General features: G+C 35.8%; 1 protein-coding gene across 1 annotated transcript; it reads right to left on the bottom strand.

Annotated features, from left to right (window-relative positions):
* Positions 1 to 1,107: 1,107 nt before the first annotated feature.
* Positions 1,108 to 25,665, bottom strand: LOC113057486 (heparan-alpha-glucosaminide N-acetyltransferase). The gene is made up of 15 exons (XM_026224911.1): positions 25,477 to 25,665; positions 25,283 to 25,377; positions 24,943 to 25,064; positions 23,693 to 23,808; positions 21,018 to 21,087; positions 20,415 to 20,481; positions 19,607 to 19,686; positions 14,061 to 14,208; positions 13,708 to 13,829; positions 11,012 to 11,135; positions 10,553 to 10,639; positions 9,029 to 9,106; positions 4,378 to 4,448; positions 2,671 to 2,783; positions 1,108 to 1,945 (listed from the first exon to the last, which is right to left on the bottom strand). The coding sequence occupies exons 1-15, from the start codon at positions 25,553 to 25,555 to the stop codon at positions 1,764 to 1,766; spliced, it is 1,554 nt and encodes a 517-aa protein (XP_026080696.1). The 5' UTR covers positions 25,556 to 25,665; the 3' UTR covers positions 1,108 to 1,763.
* Between the last annotated feature and the right edge of the window lie 462 nt (positions 25,666 to 26,127).

Here is a 26,127-nt window from a genome sequence, read left to right as displayed (position 1 = left end):
ATGCAGAGTAAACAGGTTCAAATGTTTCAGACGGTTCGGTAGATCATAAATATCCTACATATCCAGAGATCTGGTGCACTAGATTGAAGATAATTCAAAACCTGTACATGTATTACTTGTTTTTATGCTTCCAAACAGAAATTAAACACTACTGCTATGATGATAACATAATTCAGTCTGTTTGTTCACAAGTCATTTGTAAGTGAGAGGTCAGCGCAGAGCATTTCTGAGAACTCTCTGAGATTAAATCTTTGCATCCTGATAGATTCTCATCTACTGACCACTTAGAGCCAGATTTGGTGATACTCTTGGACACTTATAACCTCTACTATCCTATTACTGGAGTCACACAGTGGCTAATTTCTAAACAAATTTATTAGATGATCAGTGGTTCTGAACAGGTGGATCATGACACAAAAAAGGGTTGTAGGTCTCTTAAGAATGCAAAATAAATAAGCTTATCACACTTTTTAAAAAAGAGCAGCAAACACTCACATATTGTGTTGTAGTCTTCAACTGAATCAAACTATGCAGAGTTTTGGTGCAAACTTATCTGTAATTGATACTTCTCAAAATGACACAGATAGCCCTCATAGAAGAAGAAGGTAAACAACACCTCACTATATTAAATATGTGGTCTCTTCCAAAATGAATAAACATGGTATGCAATTTATTGCAAATCACTGATGTAATAAAAATAAACAGAGTTCAAATAAAGTATAACATTTCACAAAATATGTTTGATTAAAAAACAAATGCATATATCGATAGATTATATAGAGTTTATAATTCAGTACACTGCTGAAGAGAATATAATAATAAAATATAATATTTCAATAGCATCTGCTTAGTAACAGAAGTGTATTCTTAGCAAAGATGGGGACTGAACAATAATAATAAGGATAACAAAACATAGCATCTAGAGGATGGGACGCCCTTTGTCTGGGACGTTTGTGTTTGGAAGGGCATGGGGGACACAGAATTTCAATTTTAGGGGGACCTACTGCTTTAAGACATCAGGTTCTTCTGGGAATTTTTCACTATTAACAAATCTTGGTTTTCCACTAAAATGAACATCTCAATTCAAAACCAGCCGTGAACCACTGGCACAGAGCTTCCAAAGGACTTTATTCGATCTCATGAATATGACTTGACAGAAAACATCAGGTTTTTGTGTTATGCAGTAATTTCCGTATGCAGGAGATCTGCTGGTGTAATTTCACTGATTTTGCATTAGTGTGAGCATGAAAAGTGCTGGCCCCAGAAACACTCCTCAGTGAGCCGTCCAGCTTGACCCCTATTAAAGGTCTGTCAGTTGAAGAGCAGATGGTACCCAGTCTCTGTCTCACAGCCCTGAGGGGGGTGGCCATGGCAACCCATATATAATGGCTACCCCTCAAGTGGTGGAATCACTTGTTCTAATTTGTTAAGTACCACTTCAGTGAATTTGATTTAATCACTATGTTCAGGTCTTAACACAAATGACATCAAATAAAACACTGCAGGTGTCCATGGAAGACAGTAAATCTGATCTTCTGGTGTCGGTTCTTATGCCTATTAACTAATTGAGGAATACACCAAATTCAGTTTTACAAACACGAAAAAGACATTTAGCACTCACAAAAACATCAATATCAATTATTTTGGATCCTAAACACAATGTTGCACTTATTTAATAATTACAACTTTATTTTAGCCTGTAATTTAAATTAAAGAGAAATACAAGGACTTTTATGAGACAAAAAAATACCATCACAGCAGCATCAGATTTTGAGAAAGAATCTTTTGCGGTAGAGCAGGTAGGCAATGAAGACCCAAAGTGAGGTTCCCCATATATTCTGAAAAAGCTGTTCCCAGTGACTGTCCTGAAAACGCTTCTCCCAGCTGAAAGGAAAGTAAAATCCCAGCAGAGAGTGTCCAACGTAGACAAATATAGAGTTCATTCCTGCACACAGATGCACAGTAAGCTTTTCTGGATTGGGTTGGCTGATAAAATGATGCTTTAAAGGAAAAGTTCACCAAAAATGAAAATGTGCTGAAAATGTTCACTCTCTAGCCATCTAAGATGTAGATAAACTTCTTCAACTTTCTCCATCTCTCTTCTTCATCAGAGCAGAATTGCATCATTTGCTCACCAATAGATCCTCGGCAGTGAATGGGTGCCATTAGAACATGAATCTTAACACCTAATAAACACATCACAATAATCCACAAGAAACTCCAGTGCATCTTGTGAAGTGAAATTCCATTTGATTGTAAGAAACAAAACATTTAGAAAATTTTATAATCCATAATAACGCCTCCCCCTGTTGTCCTCTCATATCAGAATCCACCGACATATTTGTATAGAACTGCTTTGGACTGTTTCCACTTGCATATTTCTCTCCTGATACAGACTAGATGACTTCTTCATTGGAGAAGTATGTTAACTGATGGACTGGAGTTGTGTGGGTTACTTGTGGATTATTGTGATGTTTTTATCAGTTGTTTGGACTTATTCTGACGGCACCCATTCACTGCACAGGATTCTTTTGTGAGCGAGTAATGCAATACTAAATTCTGAACAAAGAAACAAACTCATGCACGATTGGATGGTCCGTGGGTAAGTACATTTTTAGCAATTTTTTTTTTTTTGGCAAACTATTGCTTTAAATAAGTGTATTCTCATACCAGGATAGATGAAAGGTTGTCCGCCCCACCATTCCTTAATGTCTACAACAAAATACATCAGACCCAGCAACACAAAGGACATGCAGCCCATGCAAGTAACAAATGACAGGGACCTGAAAAAGACAGCAGATCTGAACCATTGATAAGACAGCAATGGAAAACATATAGTGCAGACACATTTAAGACATATCAGTTCACAAAAATATTAAAAATGACCCTTTGAGGTGCACTATGCTTTGCCAAACATTTCTTGTAACAAAGAGGACAACACAGTGCAGAACCAGGGACTAAATAATGGATGGACATATATAGTAGTTTCTGAACTTAGAGTAAGCCAATAAGAGACATAAGCATCCAAAGTGAAGGCTTGGCACCTGCTCAGTACAACTATGTCAATAAGTCATGTGCCTCTGTGTTCCTAAGTGCCAGGATGCTCAATGGAATTTTATCTAATGTAAAATGGCTGCGTCCCAGAGCATAGTTTATGTCAGCTGAAGTTGAGCCAAAAAAATAAATAAAAAAATAAAGATATTGGCTGGGAGTTAATTACTTTTTGGGATACAGACAGACATACTCAGGGGCTCGATAAGCTGGCGTGATGAACTGTCCATAGAAATTCAAGCAGGTGTGTCTGTGTCTGTACTCAAACAAGTACACAGAATGCTTACAGCAAAGGAAAGATGAGCTCAAATTTAATGTAAAAACCTTTACACAGGTCTCATAAAAAATCCCAGTTTAAATATTCTCAAAACAGTGTTGTTAGTGTAAACTACAACCATTGAATTTGTTAAAATTAAATTAAATTAAAACGATGAAATGAAATGATCTAAAATATTAAATAAAATCTTTAAATCAAACTTTCTAAAAATAAAAAAATTTGAAATAAAATTTTATAAAAATGATGTGAACTGAAATAAAATTCATTTGAAGTACTAAAACTGAAAAAATAAATAAATAGAAATATAAAAACAAGAGAAATACTAAAAATAACATAAAACTAAAATAATAACAAATAAATATAGTATAAAATAAAAGCACGTAAAATTACAGAAACTCAAACTAAAATTTAAACCAAAAAAATCTTATAATATTATTTAAATGCAATATATTATACAGTGTAGTATAAAATAGCATAAATAATATCAAAATGTATTTTATTAATTATTTTTAATTATATATGTTTTAATTGTTCCCCATAACCCACATTTTTTTATTTTATTTTTTATGCTTAAAGCGGAAACCTCACAAATCCTTTTTGTTGTTTTTTTCTTCTTTTTTTTTGCATGTAGAGATGAACAATCGTATGATTGTCTACTGATCATTTCCGTTCCATGCCATTATTTATTCTGAGGTGTTAGATGACAAATGATTTAATGTGCACCGTTCTGAAGATGTAGGGCTGACCTCATCCTGCTCAATTTCACAAAGCCGGATGAGATAAGCCAGAGTTCGGCAAGATATATGGTTGGGAAAATAAAACTGCTCACTCTCTCTTGGCTGTAAAGAAGAGTGATCTAGTTGAACAGTGGATGTATCACCCGCCGCGACTCACTCCTGTGCCAGTGGGGGTGATTATTTACAGGACGTTCTGTCGTTAGAGGTAAGTAAACGCGTGTTTTAGCAGCCTCTGATTTGTGCCTGCTGGAGTCTCATCCTTTTTTTGTGGATGGAGAAGTAGCTGGATTTAGAGGGTCAAGAAGCACTTACCAAAGGTTTTTATTGACAGGTATAAATCCTTCGTCTCTTGTGCACTTAGAAAGGATGGCAGCAGAGATTCCCTGAGGATCAGAATAAAACAGATTTCAAATCAATGCAGACCTGTAAAGCAAGCACTATCAGACAACCCAAATGCAGCCCCGCTATAAAGAATCAAGCAGATTAGCTGACGCTCCCGGGAGGTGAAACCCCTCCAACTAACACACGCAACACACATCCATCTCCTCATGCCTTACGCAAAATCTCTTCTCAAGCGTTACATTTCTACATTGCAATATTTATTATTATTTTTTTTATTAACACACTAGGTAACTGGGTACAAAATTAGCTCATCAAGATCTCCATACTTTCCCAGTTTATTGATTACATTAGGAATTGCAAACATTTTTTTGTATTTCAAGTTTTCTTAAATATGGGGCATTATCTAATTCAATATCCACAAATTTACATACATTTCCAAAACAGAAATCTCTAGATAAAGCCAGGTTCAAAACACTTGTTTTTATTTTGCTGACATATTAGAGTCTCTTTTTATCACTCAATAAATCTGAAAATTCTGTTTAAACGACCAAAATTATCATCTATTTATAAAACAATATAAAATCGGTCAAATGATATTTGAACAGACCCCTTTGTAAAAACCTACCAAATACAGATAGGAATAAAACCGCACATTTTAGAGTATATAAGTGCTACTCAAGTAGGGATTTCTGGCTCAATGCATGGGGAAAAACTCATTTTGAGAAAGCAGACAAATATATGTATTATTGTAAATGAAATCTACATACAATAGAAACTGTGCAGTAAACACTTAAAATGTATTTTGGATGTTTGTCCCACTAGACTAAAACAACACGTTATGAAAAGCCAAATAGCCCCAAATTTCAAAACTGACCATGAAAAACAGTGTTTGACTGCAGTGTCTTGCCTTAAAAACATAATATCCAAAAAAAGTTAGAGTATCACTGCTAAATCAGGCTCATTTAAAGGAATATCGTGCTTTTGTGAGGATAGTGAGTTCAGCATCCAAACCTGCTTGTTAGGAGGATATCCATCATTTGTATAGATGACAGAATCAATGGTGTGGAAATAGCCTGGCTGGCTCTAGATTGAGTCTCCAGGCTATGCAGGCAGGATGTGGGACAATCATTGCTATGTGGGGCAATCGCTCAATTTCAATCTCAAACTGCGGAGTTGTGATCGTTGAACTTTAATTAACTCAGGGTCCTTGTTTATTGGCACGGTGAAGCACAAATAGCTTCAAATCATCCCACAATCTGACAAAGGACCCATGCAAACAATGACAAGACAACCCCTCTCCCTCTAGACGTGCACCGTTTTATGACTGTTGATGTGGTGGGAGGTAATTTTTGTTTAACCAGGATAACGTGTGTGAAGAGCACATCAACAGCACAAGAGGCTGTTGGAGATGTGCTGCTTAAAACATTTTCAGACCTCAAAGCTCTCCAGAGATGTCAATGATAATTGATTGTTTGCTTGTGCTATGAGATGTGCAGTGTTTATTGCGAAGCATGAAGCCTGTAACGGTCTTGTTGGTTTGCCTTAATCTTTAGTTATATGCTTTGTGGTCCAATTCACAATCTATATTTTCTTTGACGTCAACGTAGGGATGAAGCATTGGGGGAAAGTTGAGAGGGAAGGAATAAAATGTATCAACAGACGCTTTACAGCATATACAAACAAAGAATCTTTCCCCTTGCTATCTTCGAAAAACATGATCACTTATCACTAAATCTGAATTAAAAATTGTTTTATTTAAATATGGTGCAAGTGCTATATTATATCTAAACTATCTTTGTGTTGCACAAGTGTGTGAACAGCAGTGGCATAATTTTTTGCTGTTGGCTAGTTTATTTTATCATGCTGTGCCTCTAGGTAAAGTGAAATAGATCTCTGTTCATTTATTTCAGCACCCCGAGCAGTGTGGCCCCATAATGCTGGCCAATATGATTCAACATACAGCTATAATGGCCCAATTTGTCATAGGGCTTGGGAATAATGAAATTTAAAATACTGGGATCAGGCATCTGCGTACTGTGGGTCTGGGTTCAAAAAAAGCACACTCAAAATGCTTTACTGTGAGAAGAAGAGGAGAATTGTTATTAGGGTAAATACAAAATAAATGTATGTAAAACAATATATAAATATCTATGTATATAAATATCCTTCAAGTATAATACGCATTACAAAATAATTTAACAACAAGTAAAAACCTAATTATAAAAAAGTAAAACTTTTTCACTTTTTTTTTAATTCTTTTTTTTTAAATTCTTTTAGTTTTAAACATAAACCTCACTAAATGTTGTTAGATTTATAGTAACTGATGTTTTCCCCATTTCGCTGCACTACTTTTCCATTGTTTTCCTATGTAAAATGCACCATTTCACTCACACCTCAAATTTTTTTTTTATAAAGCAGCAATCATTAAAATAAGTAAAAAAAGGTTACATAGTAAATGACTAGACTATAAAAAATGATATAAAATATTAAAATCACTGTTTTCAAGAAGGTTTCCCAAACATTCCATTTGTCTCTCATTGGTCGGATAAACAGATAGCCCCACCCCAACTTAACGCCATTGGATGAATGTTGCTGTTGTTGGGCAGGTCAAACAAACAAAGCTATGTTTTGAAAGTGCAAAAGTGTTTTCTGAAAAAGTCAACCTACCAATGGCTTACTGATAGTTTCTCTACATTTTAAGCTTAGATAAGTATTCAGACATCAAATAATTACACACCTTAAGAAAAAACAAAGGCGCTCTGAAAAAGGAAGCAATAAAGTATAAGGGAAATATATCTTGGCACAAGTGAGAGATCCTTTGAGTAAGAACGGGACATTGTGTCAGCTTTCTGGAGAAGCTGAGGGTAATTTGTCTGTCATAATTTAATGAATCGGTCTCATAAAACAGATGTCATATGAAAAGGACATTTAGAAAAATGTGCGCACTCATATAAATGGCCCAACTTCAAATCTTTAATCCTTAATATATAAAAACAAATGAGATACAAGCTTTGCTAAGCCGCAACATTCTTGCTCATATTAATAACAAGCTGTGTGAGAATGACCGTAAGAGAAAGCATTGCTGAGAAATGCAGGTCATTTGCCCCGTCATCCACAGCTTTATGTCCAGGGTTTGCCAGACAAAACCCCTCCATCAGCACCTGTTGTCTCTAGAGAGGGCATTCCAGCAGCTCTGCCTCCAGAAGTCCAAAACAAAACACAGAGGCAAGGTCTTTCATGGAAGAGAAGCTTACAAACTCCCTTTCTGTGTAGATCCTGTGATCAACATATGCTGCATTGTGCAGAAACATGATTCTCGCTTAATAACCTTGAATAAATGACTACACAGTTCACTTTAGATGAAACACACCATATAACTAGAGCTTGCTTAACTCGTCATGCTCATTAAAACTGACAAAGACCAAAAAATACAGAGTGGGAATGCAAAGAGGGTTGATTCACCCCACATGATGCAATAAAAAAGCCTTTCTGCAAGCGAAGGACAGCAGTAAGTGAACTGTGCTGTCCCTGGAAAACAATTCTAGTAGCACATGACCATTCCCTCTGAGACAGGGGTTTAAACATCCTCATGCACTTCCCACCCAGACCAGCTTCTGCTCCTTTTGTCTGTGGGACCACCCAAACGGAGCACTTAACCCGCAAATCTGCCAGCCGTCTACTATTGTCATCTCAATCTAAGATTGAATCACTTTTTTGTTTCATAAACTCAAATCTCATCGCCCACCTGTAGCTCAGAGGTCACGGATTGGTTAAACGCTCATGTTCTGTAATTACTGTTTGATTTTACATGCTTGGGGTCCCCGAGACATCAAATCTGTATGGGTAAAAATAATTAATAAAAAAAATAAAAAAAATGTTTTTTTTTTTTTTTTATAATTACTACTCTTGTTCAGTAAATTTGCATTAAATTGATCAAAAGTGACAGTAAAGACATTTATAATAATAAATTATAATGTTATATAAACATATTTCAATTTCAAACAAATAGTGTTCTTTTGAACTTTCTATTCATATTTCTATTCTAATTCTGATGGGAAAAATATTGAATAACACATAAATATTAAATAACTGTTTTCAGTTGTAATAAGAACAAACAACAAGTCTTTGTTAACATAAGATGCTTCTTTCAAAAAAAACAATTCGTAAGGTAATAATGCTTTAACATTACATTCAGGACATCTAAAGCATTTCAAGTATAAACATGATTCTTTAAAGTATGTTAAGTTATTAAACATGGTATAAAACATGCAAAATAATAGTTATATTAAACCTTTTTTCTGTCATGCATGACAGAAAGAACCAGTGGAAATTAATATGCAATAATAGTGGTAAAGCTCCAGATTCAAAAACCACCAGACATCCGTGAACTCAACAACCAATCCGGTTCAGTCCCAGGAGAGGTGTGATAGCAATCTCTGCCTTGGAATTCATTCAGTGCATATATACACATATCATATGACGCCTACCTATTTCATAAACTGTCTGCAACTACAAGCAATATAACATTTGTACAGGCAAGGCGTTGCTCTATTGTGCAGTTCTTGCTGTTGAAATCATTTTTTTTTTTACTTTTTTCTTATACAAGTGTGTTTGCACATACCAGGATGAGGGCCCAAATCAGGAATCGAGCCAGGATACTTTTATTCCTCTTACGAAAAAACAGAAGAATCTTTCCAGCCTGTGGACATAAAGATTATTTCCAGTGTTAGACTAAATACCTAAATGTTTGACCATTTTCATTGCAGAATGATGCGTATTAAGCCTGCACTTTCGGCCAAATAGATAATATGCCTCTAAGTAAACTAAATTAATTAACAGCAAATCGACTGCAGGATAATAAAGCTTATCATACGTCATACTGATATCATGTTCGGACTGAGAGAGAGGATGTGAGCAGTGGTTTTGGCCCTGAAAAAGAGCTCAAGTTTCAACGCTCCCTGCTCAGCCATGCGCGGCTGTGATGTTGGCCGTGCTCACTGTTTAATTCGGTGATGACGAATGAGCCTCAGCTGAGGACGCTGGAGCGGACGGACACAGACGGAGAGGCCGACACCTGCCGTCTTCTCAAAGACATGTTGATTGACGGGCTTGGCGCTAACTGTTTTTTGCCTCCGCCCACAGGGATTTCAGCAATGCAACTGAGTTTGCACATCTAGTTCTCACCGGTCACCCGGGCACTGTCACCATCAAAGGGTGAGAAACTTTTCTGACCTTTGCCAGAGACGCACACATCTGTCCACAGCAGCAAGGACTACTGAGACAGAACAGCTGCTTGTCTAAGAGAGCTGCCAGCAAATCCAATCCAATATTATAGATCTGTCATTGTTCGGTGAACTAAAAGTGAAATTAGTCAATGAGACAAGAAGAAAACATGTTGAAAAGTCAATGATCTATAGTCTGTGAAATACACGGTTTGGGCTTTGGATTTGTTTTAGGCTTTCTCTCTCATTTGTCACTGGATTGCTTTTGTGGAATTGTCTTTGGTGCATGTCCTTTAAAAAGCAAAAAATTATTTTGTTTATTTATTTGTTTGTCAGTTAATTAATTCATTTTTAGTTTGTCTTATTTATCCAGTTAGTTCTGATTCTTTAATATGACTGGATTCCAAGAGTGCAGATTTTTGGATTGCATTGCTTTAGAACTATTCTGCACAATTCATCAAAACAACAAAATAAGTGTGCATATTGTACATGAAATGTAGATAACTTGTATAGATGAATTTATTGTTTATAGAACTATTGATGTTAACAGCAATATTTGTGACCCTGGACCTTATTTAGTATGTATTAGCATGGGTATATTTGTAGCAATAGCCAAAAATACATTGTATGACTCAAAATGATCGATTTTTAGCAAAGATCATGTTCCATGGAGATATTTTGTATCTTCCTACAGTAAATATATTAAAACTTAGTTTATTATACAATATGCATTGATAAGGATTTCATTTGGACAGCCTTAAAGGCTTTTTTTTTCAGATTCCAGAAACCATCAATGGAAAGCTTATTTATTCAGCTTTCAGATTATATATAAATATAAATTTATCAAAATGGACCCTTGACTGGTTTTGTGGTCTGATGTCACGTTTTATAGATATTGCTTAAATAGTGTTATCTTCAATTACCTGCATGCCAAAGAATCCCATGACTATGGAATTAATTGTACCCAGAACACCCTCTGGGTCGAAAGGCTCGGTTGTACGATACAAGACCTACAGAAACAGAAAAGAAAAATGTTCTGTAATGCAATCCATACAATGCTAATATAAATGCCATTTTAATCATTATAACTATAGCTGTGATTTCACTTAGTGTGAATGTGCAATCAGAGAGGCCATTACTGCAAATAATCCTCTGCGTGAAGCTTATTACAAGACTTGTCATTAACTAAGTCAATAAATGGACATATTGATTTGCAAAACTATGGAGTGATACAAGCGATAAGGTTGCCAGGGGCATTGGTCAAATATGCATTTTTGCTCTCATTATTCAAAACAAAGCCAACTGATCAATCAGAATCAAATATTCAGTGTCAGATATTTACTGCACTGAACTGGTTAAAGATGACCGTAAATGATTCACACCTTGCATGTTGGATACCAGAAGATGTTGTCCCCAAATAACCACCTGTCAATATACGCGGCTGCTCCTCCTGTGCAGTTGGGGTGTAAACCATCATCTCCAATACCACCAGCTCCTAAATAACCACTAGCAGAGGAAACAATGTAATATTCACTACCTTTCAAATCAAAAGTTTGGGGTTGTTACGATGTATAAAATGTTTTTGAAAGAAATCTCTTATGCTCACCGAGGCTGCATTTGTTTGATCGAAAATACAGTAAAACAGTTATATTGTGAAATATTATTATAATATTTTAAAAAAACTGTTTTAATATACTTTAAAATGTAATTTATTCCCATGATGGCAAAGCAGAATTTTCTTTAGTGTCACATGATCCTTTGGAAACCATTTTAATATGCTGATATTAAGCATGGTATTTTTTTTTCAAGATTCTTTAATGAATAGAAAGCTAAAAAAAAGCATTAATTTTAAATACAATTGTCTTGCAACAATATAAAAGTCTTAAAGGGGGGGTGAAATGCTATTTCATTCATACAGAGTTTTTTACACTGTTAAAGAGTTGGATTCCCATGCTAAACATGGAAAAAGTTACAAAAATTAAGTTGTACGTTTGAAGGAGTATTTCTGTTCCAAAAATACTACTTCCGGTTTGTCACAAGTTTCGGAAAGTTTTTTTCGAGTATGGCTCTGTGTGACGTTAGATGGAGCGGAATTTCCTTATATGGGTCCTAAGGGCACTTCTCCCAGAAGAGCGCGCGCTCCCGTATAGCAGAGCAATGAGAGAGCACAGGCATTCACTGATCAGAGCGAGAGCATCGCGAAATGTCACAAAAGGAATGTGTTTTGGTTGCCAGGGCAAGACAACCCTGCAAAGATTACCAAAAGAGAAACAGCATTAAGGGACCAGTGGATGGAGTTTATTTTTACAGAGCATCAACGGAGTTGTGCAAGTGTTTGTGTTTGTTACCTGCATTTCTAAAATGCTTGTTTTACAAACAAGGTCCAGTTTGACGCCGGATTTGCACATCGTTTATTTCTTAAGGATAATGCAGTCCCAACGAAAAAGGGTCACGATCGTGTGTTGGAACCGCAGGCGGTGAGTAAAACTGCTTCAAATATCTCTATGTTATTAACTTAGCTATCGGCGTGTAAGCTCATCAAGTAAACAACATGCGATGTTGTCATCAAACTGCACTTTCCACATGTACAGTTAAAAATAGAAAAAAGACGACAAAGTGGAACTTAGTCATTTTCCAAAACTGCTAAGCAAATATATACAGTTTCAGTACATACCACATAGAGAATGATTGCTGATGCTGCTCTTGTTAAATTTCAGCCTCTGGATCTGATTCTGGATCATAAATATATGCTGAATCTGACTGTTAGCCATGGTTTGTTTTGGTTGGTTTTGTCCTCACGGTGTCACAGCTTCCAGACGCGCTCAACTCAAAAGCCTACTGGCGCTTGTGATTCTTTAGCTCCGCCCACACGTCACGCCTCCAGCCACTCGTGTTTTTCCGGGAAAAATCGGTACAGACTATCTTTCTATTATGAATATAATAAAACTAAAGACTTTTTGGAGTTATGAAGGATGCAGTACTACTCTATAGGTACTCAAGATTAACAGGATATTGAGTGAAAACGAGCATTTCACCGCCCCCCCCCCCCCCCCCCCTTTAATGTCACATCTGATCAATTTAATCCATCCTTGCTGAATAAAATTAACTTCTTTTAATTTATTTTTACTGACCCCTTTACTGGTTTGAAGGGTAATGTATGAGTTCCTTGTCATTCAAATGAATATATTATAGAAACAATGCATTATTCAGTTTATTTTTGATAGCCCTATTGAAAGCACACATTGTTCCAAAACAGCTTTGCAAAGAAACAGCCAAAGGCGACAGTGACAAGAAAAACATTTATAGAAAAGTCTTTGGTTTAATTATTTAGAAGGAAGTGTGTTTGTTGGTGGCAAAATGTGAAGTTGCTTTGTGTTGCAACACAAGGACAATGACTGCAAGGTCAAGATGTTTTTATTCAAGCAGAGTTATCAGCACTCTGCATGTGATCGTCAATGTCATTATGGGTCAGACACATTGAAAAGAAATCTTGAAGGAGAGGAGAAGGAGGACGTAAATGGAAGGTTGAGCGGATACGAGGAGAAAAAGGAGAGAGGCAGAGAAAGGAAGATGAATCCTTTCTCCCTGCCTCCTTTTAGTGCACATGACAGACTGAGATTGGCTAATTATCCCCTCTGAAGCGGCCGCCAAACACTCATAAATCACAGATCTCATAAGAGCCGCACAACACGGGCTTGTACGGCACGCACCCTCATGCATTCACCAACTCACAAACACAACGCCAAACAAATGATCATATTGCAATGAATATATATGTGCATTCGTGATGTAAATGCACAACATTACCGCCATCCCGCATATATTCTCGGCGACGCACTTGTGTAATAAAGCCAACATATATGTCACCCAAGGAATTAGCTTGATGTATGAATGACATTATTATTATGTTAATAAAGGGATGAACTCCAGTTAAATCAGGCTTGACAGACACATAACACATTAATTATTGAATGCACAGGATTTATATTAGATATTATTGTGTTTGTTTTGTTGAGTGTGATAGTTAATCTTCTTCACAAATGTGTACGCTCAAAGCCTGACGCTAATATGAACTCACGTGGGGCAGTTTGGAACAGGCAGTAAGAAAGTGAGACACAGCCACATGGTCTCCAGCAACACAATGAAGATCCACTCAGGCCAGTATAAAACCAAATCTTGAATGGGGTTCCACCAGTTATGCTGAGGAGAACATGCAGAAAGCAATCAGGGTAAGTAATCACTCAGTCTTGCGTGTATATATTATAAGACTCAATAGTAATACGTTATCCAAAAACAATGATTTGACATATTAACAAACATATTGACATCATCTTACTGTAACCTCTAGCGATTAATCATTATTTCAGAACAAGTGTTTTCCTGTACAGTTGTTTGATCGGAGAGAAATGTGAGCCATGGAGTTTAACCCACCTCCCTCAAGGGGATCTCTCTGTGGGGAGAGAAAGTCTGCATCAGTGCCAGGACAAAATAGGTGAAACCCAAACGCTGGAGCACTCCGGGTATCCGTAGCCAGGACAAGGATACTAACGCAGTTATGTACACACACAAATAAAAAACATACGATTACTATTAGAGACTACTGATCTTACAGTAAGACTTTTTCTATGAAACCAGTGCAGGCTAATCCATTTTCTTTCATAAAATAAATGATCTAAAAATACACTATATTGTAGGATAATAGCATGCATATAAAATTTCTAATATGTCACTTTTAAACTTACATACTTTAAAGTTAACATGAATAAGAAACTACTTAAACTGATATATAAACAGTTCAAGTGTATCCATATAACTATACAACCTAACAGATTTTTTTAAAAGAAGTTCTATTGATCAAAGAATCCTGAAAAATACCAGTTTCCACAAAAATATTAAGCAGAACAACATTTTTCAACATTGATGACTATATATATATATAAACCATAGAACCACTACTTTTAATATACAGCAACCAGTAGCAAGAAATATAAAATAAATTTTAAATAAGAATTTTACTGCACGTCTAAGGTGTGAACACTTGAACACGTGTTGTGTTGTTTTTCACTGAAGAGCAGATTAATGTCCATAACACAGTCTAATGATGATTATGCTGACACAAGTCCAGTCTGAGGTGAGAAGTCTTTCACTGCAGGACTCTAGAGGTGTGATCTACCCTGCCGGAGACTAATAATGCTTATCTGAGGAGATGCTGGCAGGCAGGGTGATGGGAGTGAGCGATACAGAGAAAGAGATTGATGGTAATCTGCACATTAGTTAATTGAAAACCTCTTTGTGGCACATACCAAGGGCCACAAGAAACAATATAATACTGATCATTGATCCAACAAATCAAATAAAAAGAGGAAACACTCCACCTCTGTGCATGGAGACAGGAAGTGGTTCGGTGACTAATGGTATCTGTCAATTAAATCCCATATGCACACACTTTCTAGAGCAAATCCACGGTGCAATTTATCAATCAAAGTATTGACAGTCAGTAATTTTACAAAAAGATTAGTTTACAATCAACACTGTAAAATTTAAAACTGTTTGCCTGTGTTCACTGTTTGAGTTAATTTATGAAAGGAGAAACAGTAGGGTAATTATTATGCATAAGTAGGACTGTTTTGGTAGATTTGAAATTATAAAGGCATTAAGGCATTATGTTTTTTTTTAAGATTAACATTCTTCAAGTTCCAAGGATGATAATGGCTTCAGTGGCCAAGCAGAGACAGACCGACTAAAATCCTCACTGGTGCCATGTTTAAATAGACCATTTAGTCAAATGATTTTCATTGAATTGTAATACATTTTGTTGCATTTGTATGTTGGGGGGAAATGGTTTCTAAACATCATTCTGAGTGATTCACAGGCTGAGGTATCAGATATGGAGAGAGTAAATTTGGCAGTTTAGGCCAAAAACTGTAATTACATTACATGAAGTTCCATAAAATCCACTGTGCAGCTGGCATTATGAAACCCTATCTGTGATAATTGACCATTAACGCCAGGCTTGTTTTTGCTCTGTGCACCTGTTCAATGGCTCCAGATATTATGATTGCCACTGGATCACTGGAAAGTATCACAATATTTTTATTAACTTAGTTACATATCCATCCTGCCAGACAGCTTAGCTGCTTTGGCTAATGTATGAGCAATGCAATGCACTGACCTGTCAGACGACTCTCCATGCCCTCCTCACTTTACCCTGACAGTCTTAATGTGCTGCGGTGAGACCCTGGATTATACATTTTTGCTTTCATTCTCTCATCATTCTCATCATTAACAGAGGCTAATGGACTTCATTTGCAAAAAATGAGTATAGTATTACTGTACATAACATACTGTGCATTACTACAAATGTATGCTTTTGGGATATATTGCATTGGCTAATGCTAGATTTTTAGTAATTCTGATTTACGTATGTCAAATGAGGGGTAGATTGTGTACGTATGGTTTTTTTCCATAACAAACAAATCCACAATATAAGGTGGTTTACTGCATTGCTGGGTCTCTATTCATAGAGGAATCTGCATTCAGTTCATCATGAATTAAAGTAGTCTCTGGGTATTACAAGCTTTATTTATACTCTCAGAGAAAGAAAGATTAACCCAAAACCTTTGAACAGTTGTGTACAAACAAATAAGCAAAAATCATTACAAATTATCATTACAATATCCTTCGGTACCTCATCTGTCACTTGTACCTTTAAGGTAAACTGTATCAGTATTATGGATCATAAGACCAGAAGGCGTGGCATTTGTTTTATATATCAGAGACGAAATGCTGTGTAAGGTAATGCAAGCTAAGCATTATGAATCACTCAGGAAATGAACGGTTGTCCTCTGAATCGCCTCACCCAGAAGTGCTGACTAAAGCCCTCTGCTGTAATTTATTGTAGACGCGTAACTTTTTGGCGCAAGGAAGCCAAGCTGCAACTTACTGTGCATGATGGAACACTACATTGAATTAGCAACAGCAGGAGATGCTTTTTATTGCACGTCAGAAAATGCATGTTTGCACTATACAACATAAATATACCCGTGGACATGAAATTGATTTTTGTGATCAGACCCTGAGACAACACCTCAGCTATTAAACTGACAACACTCAAATCGTGGCGTTGAAGTGTTCTCTTTGGTTTCTCTCTGTAAGAACATACCGAGAAAGCAAAGCACTGCATGGACCTTCAGATAAACTTCATTCTATCTAACCAATCTAAATTTTATATTCAATTAGGAGATCATAACGGAGACCATTACTGCTCCTTTTAGGCCTAACCTCCTGATACAAGATTTTAATCACATGCCAGCCTCTAAAGAGCTTGTCTTTGTCTTTCTTCTCTCTCTATCTCTTTTACACTCACACTCTTTCTCACACACACTTTGCGACGGCATCCATTAGTATCCATAGTAACGATGACAAAGGTTAAGTAATTTTCAAGATGAAACTATATGGCACAATGTTTGCAATATAGCATGTTAAAGCCCATCATTTTAATTAAAAACCCCTCAGTGTTTGGGAGGCTTCCACTCTCTTAAAAAAACCCTTCCAAATCAAATTAAGTTTTTTAAGTAAATAAAAATAAAACACAACAGACACTAACAATGCGGTGTTTTTGTGATGCCTCTTATTATTAACCACTGTTGTTAACAAGTACAAAATGTATTTTGGCAGTTACTCCCAGTGTATATTTATCATTGTCATTTTATCCCAGAGCTAAAGATCTTTGTAATTCCTGAGTGGGCACATTTGTAATTTATACACACTGCAGTTTTCACTAAAAGCCTGAGATCTCAAATAAAACTAGCACAGGTAACACTTGAAATAAGGAGTTAAATAAAATGACTTGCAATGGGAGTACATCATTACATACAATCGGAAAATGATTTAGGCCTACATTCAAATTAAATAACGTAGTTGACGCTAATCATTTTTGATTTGTATAAACAGCAGTTTCCACTGTAACAAGTTTGAGATTTCAAATAAAACGAGTGCAGGTAAAATTTTAATATGTTAAACTATTAAAATCAAGGAGTTGAATAGCATGGTTTGCGATAGGAGTATGATTAACATTCAAATTAAATTACATAGTTAAAGTTAAAGCTGTTCCAAGCCTGTATGAGTTTCTTTTTTTCTGTTAAACATAAAAGAAGACATTCTGAAGAATATAGAGAACCAAAAGATGAAGGTCCCCACTGACTTTCACAGAGTGGAAAAACCAATGAGGAATTCAATGAGGACCATCAACTATTTGGTTTCCCGCATTCTTCAAAAAAACTTTTGTTTTAAGCAGAAAAAAAGAAATGTATACAGGTTTGGAACAACTTAAAGGTGAGTAAATGATGACAGAACTTTCATTTCTGGTTGAACTAATCTTCCAGTCGCCAAGAACAAAACGAAAGAGTTACACTTTAGTAAACTGACTTGTTTCCTGCATAGAAAAGAACAGGGTATATTTAACTAAATGAGCACATTTTGAAGTACATTTGCTGGTAGCGTAACTTATCATCACAAAACCACCAGCATCAATTTATAATTACAAATATGAGGAAACTGGTTGCAGGCTTTTTGCTGGCGAGACTAAAAACCAAATCCTTTTTAAAAAATTAAAATGCAAACAAAGTCTACAGTTATACTATATATAATGTTGATGGAAACTGATGAATTGAGGGTGCTATTTTCTTAGCTCTGAGAAAAACCATAGCCGCAACAATTTCACCAGGATGGTGGGCAGATGACAGGTGCTTCTGAATTCAGTGAAAAGTTTTGACTCGTTGCTGGACAGGCCATATTTCATGTTATAAAGCAAGGGAGTTGTTGCAACACTACAGGTTTTCTCTATGATATGCTCACAAAGAGCTAAAGACATCCACTGACATTATTAAGCTCCATGTTTAGCCAAATCAGGGATCCCATGTGTATTTTGTAGTGTTGATTTTGTTTTGGACCCACAATAGCTGCAAAGCTCTTGTGAAATATCATGTATTTGTTGCAGAATCTAATATTACCTTGGCATCATAAATCAAGAGACCTGACAAGCCAGCTGTGAGTCTATATGTATGAGATGATGTCTATATCATATTCAGATTCAGCACTCTAGTGCCAGATTACAGAATACTTAGGCTGAAATGTAGAAAACGTTGAAACAAAGAACCAAAGTCTCCAGCCACACTGATAAAACCATTAGGCTTAACAGGGAAATGGACTGTTTCATTTCCAAGAGTAAAAGCAGGTATAGACTGAGTGGAACATCTGTTTTTATCAGCACTGCAGTTTACAAGGAAAATTATTATAAATTTGAATGAATCATTTATGAATTGCTTTCAAAAGTTTCACATAAAGAGGCTGGAACTAAACATATGGCGTTTCTAAGAACCATAAAAGCTTGGTTATTCTAACTGTCACTGACAGTACAAATTGCCATTGGTGATTGCTATCTGTAAAGCACTTTTGCAACACACATGGATTATCCATTACACAAATCTTGATCTGGGAAGTCATATCTTTTCCAGCTCCAGATCTACAGCCTGTTGAATATGTGCTGATATGCTCCTTGTATTATTACATCAATTATTGGGAATTGAGAGGTCAAAGCCATAGCAGCTTCCTGTTTCGGGTGAGGAGTGCTTCTGTGTTTGCCCCCGAGCCACTATCAAGCCCTGCTGGGCTTCCCAATTAAATCACATCACCCTTGCTCAACAGCAATCCACTGTTCCCCAGCACAGAGGCAAAATATATTAGAGATGATGCCTAGAGCAACCTCTGTAAACAATGGCTCGAGTGAGTGTATGTCCAGCCTGTGACCCCTTACAATCTCTTTAGTCCCACAATGCATTCTATGAGCAAATGCGGCCGTCAAGCCATTGACAATTGATAGGTATTAAGAGGTTCATAGAATTTAGAGAGTTCAACACATTCAAAATTAAGTTACCATTTTAGGCAAAATAACTGAAAAATCATTTTTTGGCACATACCCTCGAAATGTGTCCAGTGACTTCAGCCTTGATGACTTTGATTTGATTTTGTCCACAGAATGTTCATTATTCGCCTCATCCTTAAAAAACAAAAACAATCAATTCAGTATGTCATTAAATAAAGGTAAGTTCTAAGATTACAATTGTGTATTTGTAAATGAGTTGTCGTATCTATGAGTTCTTATATTCTTTGCTTTGAAACATAGCAGCAACATATTTGCATAATTCAACATAATTGAAGCTATACACACACACACACACACACACACACACACAGACACACACATACAAGATATATCATAAAGCATTTGCAGTTTTAGCATTTGACACTATTTTGTCAGGAAAAATATTGATTATGGCTTGTTTATTGGGCATACTATTAATAAATGAATGTTCAAAATCAATCATTGCTTTGGCCATGTTTGGGGAGCATGAGCAGCCTAGTACATGGTTGGGAAGCGTGAATAGTTTCTCTCATTTCCAAAGAAATGTTCCCATTCACCATATGGTCTGAGATGGCAGTGAGATCCATCACAAAGGAATTAGCATTACCCTCTTCCTGCTCTGCTCTCCAAACAACTGGATGAAATGCCGCAGACAAAGCTAATCAAACTTTCAGACCAGGACAATCAAACAAGATCTTACAAAATTAAACTATGTCCGCTAAAAGGCTCCTTGTTTGCTTTTTAGATGTGATCATCCAGGAAATAGCTGATTACAGTTGCTATGAACTAAGCATAAACAAATGTACAGTGTATGATGCATAAGATCTGTTCCTTGTATAATGTATGAACCGTTTTGCTCTCACCAGATCTATGGAGTTTAGAGATCCGCGATGGCAGATACGGTTCTTTAGCCTCTGTGTACAGCTGCATCTGTAGTTGTAAAAACAATATTTTATTTTGATATCAACTTTAAAAAAAAAACAGTTTACATACGGTTCAAAAGTTTGAAAGAAGTCTCTTATGCTAACCAAGGGTGCATTTATTCAAACTAAATATACAGTAAAAGCAGCAATTTTATGAAATAATAATACAATTTAAATTTAATGTGTTTTATGTATTTTAAAATGTAACCTATTCTTGTGATGTCAAAACTGAATTTTCAATAGCCATTACTTCAGATTTTAGCAGCACATTATCCTTTGGAAATCATTCTAATATACTGCTTAGATGCTCAAGAAACATTTCTTATTGTTATTAATGTCAAACAGTTGATATTTTTTTTTTCCCAGGATTTTTTGCCAAATAGAAAGTTCAATAAAATGTAAAACATAAATCTTTTTGCAACATTATAAACATCTTGTCACTTTTAAACAATTTAATCCATCCTTGCTGAATTAAAGTAAAAAAAAAAAAATCTTAACCAAAACTTTTGAACAGCAGTGTAATTGGAAAAATAATATTATTACCTGAGTATGTAAGGCAAAGAGGCCCAAAATGCAGTGATAGAAGCCAGAATCAAGAATGCCGCCAACAGCGCTGAGGAATCAATAGCAAATAAATAAGAGCAATGGTTATACAAACTTCTACTGCGTATTGTTTTTGGGGTATTTTTTTAAGAAGAACTTGTTTTGTTTATTTATTTATTTTGTTTATCGATAAGGATTATGTGAATGCCTGTTGAAGACAGCATTTAGTCCGTTAAAGTAATTGAAAAGATAAGGGTTTACAAACATGTTCAGTTTGTACGATTTTCTCAGCCTTCGCTCTGAACAACCTCTGTCACCCATGCTGTGCCACGAGGGAGCTCTCAAGAATCCAGCAGTGTCCTTTTATGTAATCTGAAACCAGTCTATAGGCGTACAATCAATCTATGAAACCCTAGCCTTGGGTCTCCAATAAGGCCATGTACTGAGGCAATATTTTCACAGTGCATGATGGAATGGATCATATCGGCTGTCCGAGGCCGTCCTCCATGATACTGACTGCTTAAGGGAAGGTGTAAAACAGCAATTTCGTATTTCAAATATTTGGAAGCTGTACAGACATCTTTATTGAGTTTGTGTGTACTGCAAGATAAAACTAAAAATCAGACTGAAGTGAGATCAGGAGCATTTGATATACTTTTTCCGTAAAACTAAATTGAGTTCAACATTGTTACATAATGCTTACATAAGCCCTAAATCTTTTATTATCAAAACATGGACAAAAACCCTCACTCAGAATATCATGGCTAATCAAATGAACATGCTGTACCCGGTGATCTCAAGCCATTACTTTTCAGTCAGACAGTGGCGATGTTTTGCGGAAAAACAAACACAGAAAGGACCATTTGATCAAAGTGTGAATACACTTGATGACACAAGGGGAAACAGTGCAGTTGTGATGATACTATAGTGATGACTGAGTGCAGGAGCCTGGACAAACTGGCCCTGAGACAGATAAACACTGCGTGCACATCCAACACTTTGCCCACTTAAGAGTAGCTTTAAGTATGTCATGTTTGTCATGTCTCAAATGTCCTTTAACTTAAGAGGCAAGAGAAACTAATTGGTTGCTAGTGTGAAAACGAGTAAAAAATTAACCAACACACACGCACACACACACATATACTGTATATATATATATATATATATATATATATATATATATATATATATATATATATATATATATATATATATATATATATATATATATCCTAAATAAATTAGTTAACCTAAATAAAATAATGAATATTTTTTTTATTCAGTTTAATATTATTAGATTGTTGTATTTATATGTAAAAACAGGTTGAAAATAATGAGATTAATATTTTTTTATCTACTGACAGTGTAAAACAGTGTAAAAAATCTGCACATAATTTTGTGAGGTACAAAATATTTTAAGGCTTAAAAATGTTATTTTAATAATTAAAAAACATTAATATAAACATATAAAATATGTCAGTACATTAAATCAAATGTTTTTATTTAAAAAAACTAATCTGCATATATGATATGGGGGGGGGGTAATTATAGGAACATAAAATATATAAATCCCTTTGAATTAAAAAAAATGGTAATAATTTTTGTAGGTCCATGGCATCAAAATATTAAAAAACTCTTACTCTAATCAAAAACTACCAAACTTCCTTTGAAAACAAGCTTTGAGGACAGTTGCTGTCTTGTGTTTATTTGTAGTGAAAGGTAATACAATTTATGCTGATCATCACTGTCTAATTATCCTCAATCCTCAGTAAATTATTCTAAGCTTATTTCACAATAAATTATATAACACTAATTGCTGAAGTTGAAAATCTGCAACACTTAAAGTTACTCTAATTTGCGCAGTTTAGTCCAAATGTTAATAAGAGTCTAAGGTTGAGCAGACCAATTACTGTATGTTTGTACAATTTACTGCTTGTAGTCATCACAGACCCAAGACTGAGGTCAGAGTTTCTATTTTTCAGTCCAAGACAGCCTTAAAATATCAGTCTGGGAAAACACAGACACACACACACACACACACACACACACACACATACACACACACACACACACACACACACTTAAGTGTAAGTTACATACAAGTTACACTAACATTATCACTGCAATTCAGTTGAAAACAGACCGTTTTTTTCTTCTCGCTGTCCCCTCATCAGTTCTTAACATCTGCTGATCACTACCACCATCACTTAAGTTGTGATGGCCCTTTGGAGCTGGAGTGTAATCAGCAGCCGGTCCGCCTAATGGAAGCTCATCATATAGCCGGGAGTTTAGTCACACTGGCCATATATCTGACAGATAATGGCTACTTGCCCTTAAAAGTCTGATCTACAACATAATCTGCACTATTGCAAAGTAGACGGTGCATTATGGAGCGTGGTGCTTTCAAAACCCCATTATGCTTTAATCCTTCACGCTCCTCTAATGTATTTCCCACAATGCTCCCCTCCCGGGGCTTCTTCCAAAACAAACATGGGAGAAAAGCTTTTCTTTGAGCTGTTTTCTTTTTTCAAGAAACGAGCAGTTTAGCAGATCAATACAGTCTCATCCGACTACTGGGATATGAGAGAGGCGCTTTCCTTCTGAACTTTGGAACTCAATATATGTCTTTTTGATGACTTATTTAATGTTCTTAATTACACAACATGCATACTTACGCAGGTATGCGTTGTTCGGGCTCCTATCCACAGTGAGAGAACAGGTTACATCATTTAGCAATCCAGACCTCATCCAGAGAGAATAATGGCCAGCTTCCTCAAATGTCTGACTCAGACTAGGGAGGAGAAATAATGTCATCAACATGTAATAAAACACTGATCCGTCTATCACATTGTAATAGTCGTGGTGATGGTTATTGAATTTTTTATGTTTTTTTTTTTTTTTTAAAGCATTCCTCTTTTAAACACTATTTACAATTTCTGTTACACATCATCACCAACATTTTCAGATTTATGAATTTGTTGTTTTCTTGTTAACCATAAATTGTTTTCTGACTGATGCAGGTAACCTGTTACTAACTGTTTAACAAAAGTACCCCAAAAATCAATTTTCACATTATGTTTACAAAAACCAAGTTGACTGATATAGTTCATCAAAAAACATTTTTGTATTTTATGATTGTATTGTATATATGAATGCCTCTTTGAAGCAGCATGGAGTTGAAAATAACAAAACAAAGAAATAGAAAAGGCTGAAGGGTGTCATCTAGAGGACAACAGGGAGAATTACATTTTTTGAACCCATTTCACCTTTTTCATCCCCCAAAATGTGCACTATAAGCATTTATCGATCCGCCTGGGAATGACATAGTGTCCCGCACATTCTTTGGGGAGAAAGTAAATCAATAATGGCTCAGTCTGGAAAGGGACCTTGGTATCGATCTTAAAGAAGCCCAGGACTAGACCCCAGCCGTACGGTGGGAGAGATACTGTGACTTATCTTATGAAATCAGACACTCACGACAAACTATTTGAAAACAGCCCAAACCTTGATGATTGTTTGAGGCCCAGGCAGTTTGTACATATTGCTATGGGTTCCTCCTTCAAACATCCAACCTGGGGTTTGTGAGAGGCCCACAAGCTTGGATATTTTAATGGTCTTTTTCATCATTATCCCAGTGTCAGTTTGTTAACCCCAAAATGCAGTGCGATCAATGCACAGTGAGGTATTCTCCAAAGGGCAGCACTAAAGCCAGGTCACATTCAAACACATGATCATAAATAGTCTCAGTGACTGCAAATGCAATTGGATGCTATTAGGGCTATATATCTAGCCTATGTAAGGTCCTTCTGTACCTGATTTATAAACAGAGTTATTGAAAAGGCTTCATTTAAAAAGGATCATTATTTAGGGTGATGTAAGTTAATATATTGTAGCAAGTTCAGGTGTAGTTCAAGGTAAATCTTACCTGCATAGAGTGTCGTTTCCATCAACAGGCATTATTTTTAGAGTCAGTGTGAATTGTGTGCTCACCACCACAGAAATATTGCTCTGCCCATTCTCAACTGTGGCAAGGGGCTGATAAAGACACTGCCGAAGAGGTATATTGCTGTCATTTAATAGTGTTTATTTAATATTCATTTAACATAAGCCATTTTTGACCATTCAAGCATGCATACAGGATTGTTACAAATTTTACATACATATTATTAGACATTTTTATATTATTATTTAATATTATTATATTATTAGATATTAGGTTTATACTGCTCACAAGCCACTGTCAAGTCACATTTTTTTTTAAATACCTTATAACAGTAATCTGAGGTGTAGTAAACACTAACGATGTACGGAAGTTCATTATGGAATATTAGCAATGCCTCATCCATTTTCAGCTTGTAAACTAAAAAAGGACAGAGATTACAGTATGCTATGAATACAGTGAATATGCTCATTTATAGCAACATATTTTAAAAACCTGAATATCATACCCATGACTTACCTTTATGGGGTCTCTCACACAGCCCTGCTGAGAGAAGAGTGAAAAAAGAGAAAACTAGCACAAGATTGGTTGTCTTCATTGTTAATCACAATTCTGCTGTATTTCTTTTTCTTCTTTTTGAGCATGGGAAAATAGAGAGCGCTCAAAGATCACTGTACTGTACATGTGATTACATGTGATCTTTGAAATGTGTTGGAGCATTTTATTACCAGAGTACACCAAAAGAAGATTGACCGATGAAGATAGGAAGGATTGTTATTGACTATAGGGAGTAGCACGTGCTGCTAGGTAAAGAGAATAAAGAACACAGCTAAAAACAGAAGCCTATATAAGTATGATGAGGATGAAATTCATATTCATAAAAGGCACAAATCACAATTATCTGTATCCAAAATAAGTTGTTTAGTGTATAAATGTAGAAAAGAGAATAAAATAAATTATCTTGATCAAATTAATCTTATCTTATCTTATCTTATCTTAAGTAAAGAGATAAAAAGGGAAACAAGGACTTCTCATGTTTGTACTCTGTCATGTTAGGTAAGTTAAGTGTCCTGTTTTTGTGTGTGACCCTGGATGAATCTTTTCATTCAAGTGAGATCATTTTAATTTCCCGTTTTGCCACATTCAGTCAGGTATTAAATGGCATGCTTT

Source organism: Carassius auratus, chromosome 38, assembly GCF_003368295.1.
Source record: "Carassius auratus strain Wakin chromosome 38, ASM336829v1, whole genome shotgun sequence".
In the NCBI taxonomy this organism is placed as follows: domain Eukaryota; kingdom Metazoa; phylum Chordata; class Actinopteri; order Cypriniformes; family Cyprinidae; genus Carassius; species Carassius auratus.
Note: the sequence above shows the minus strand (reverse complement) of the source record. Positions and strands in the feature narration are given on the sequence as shown.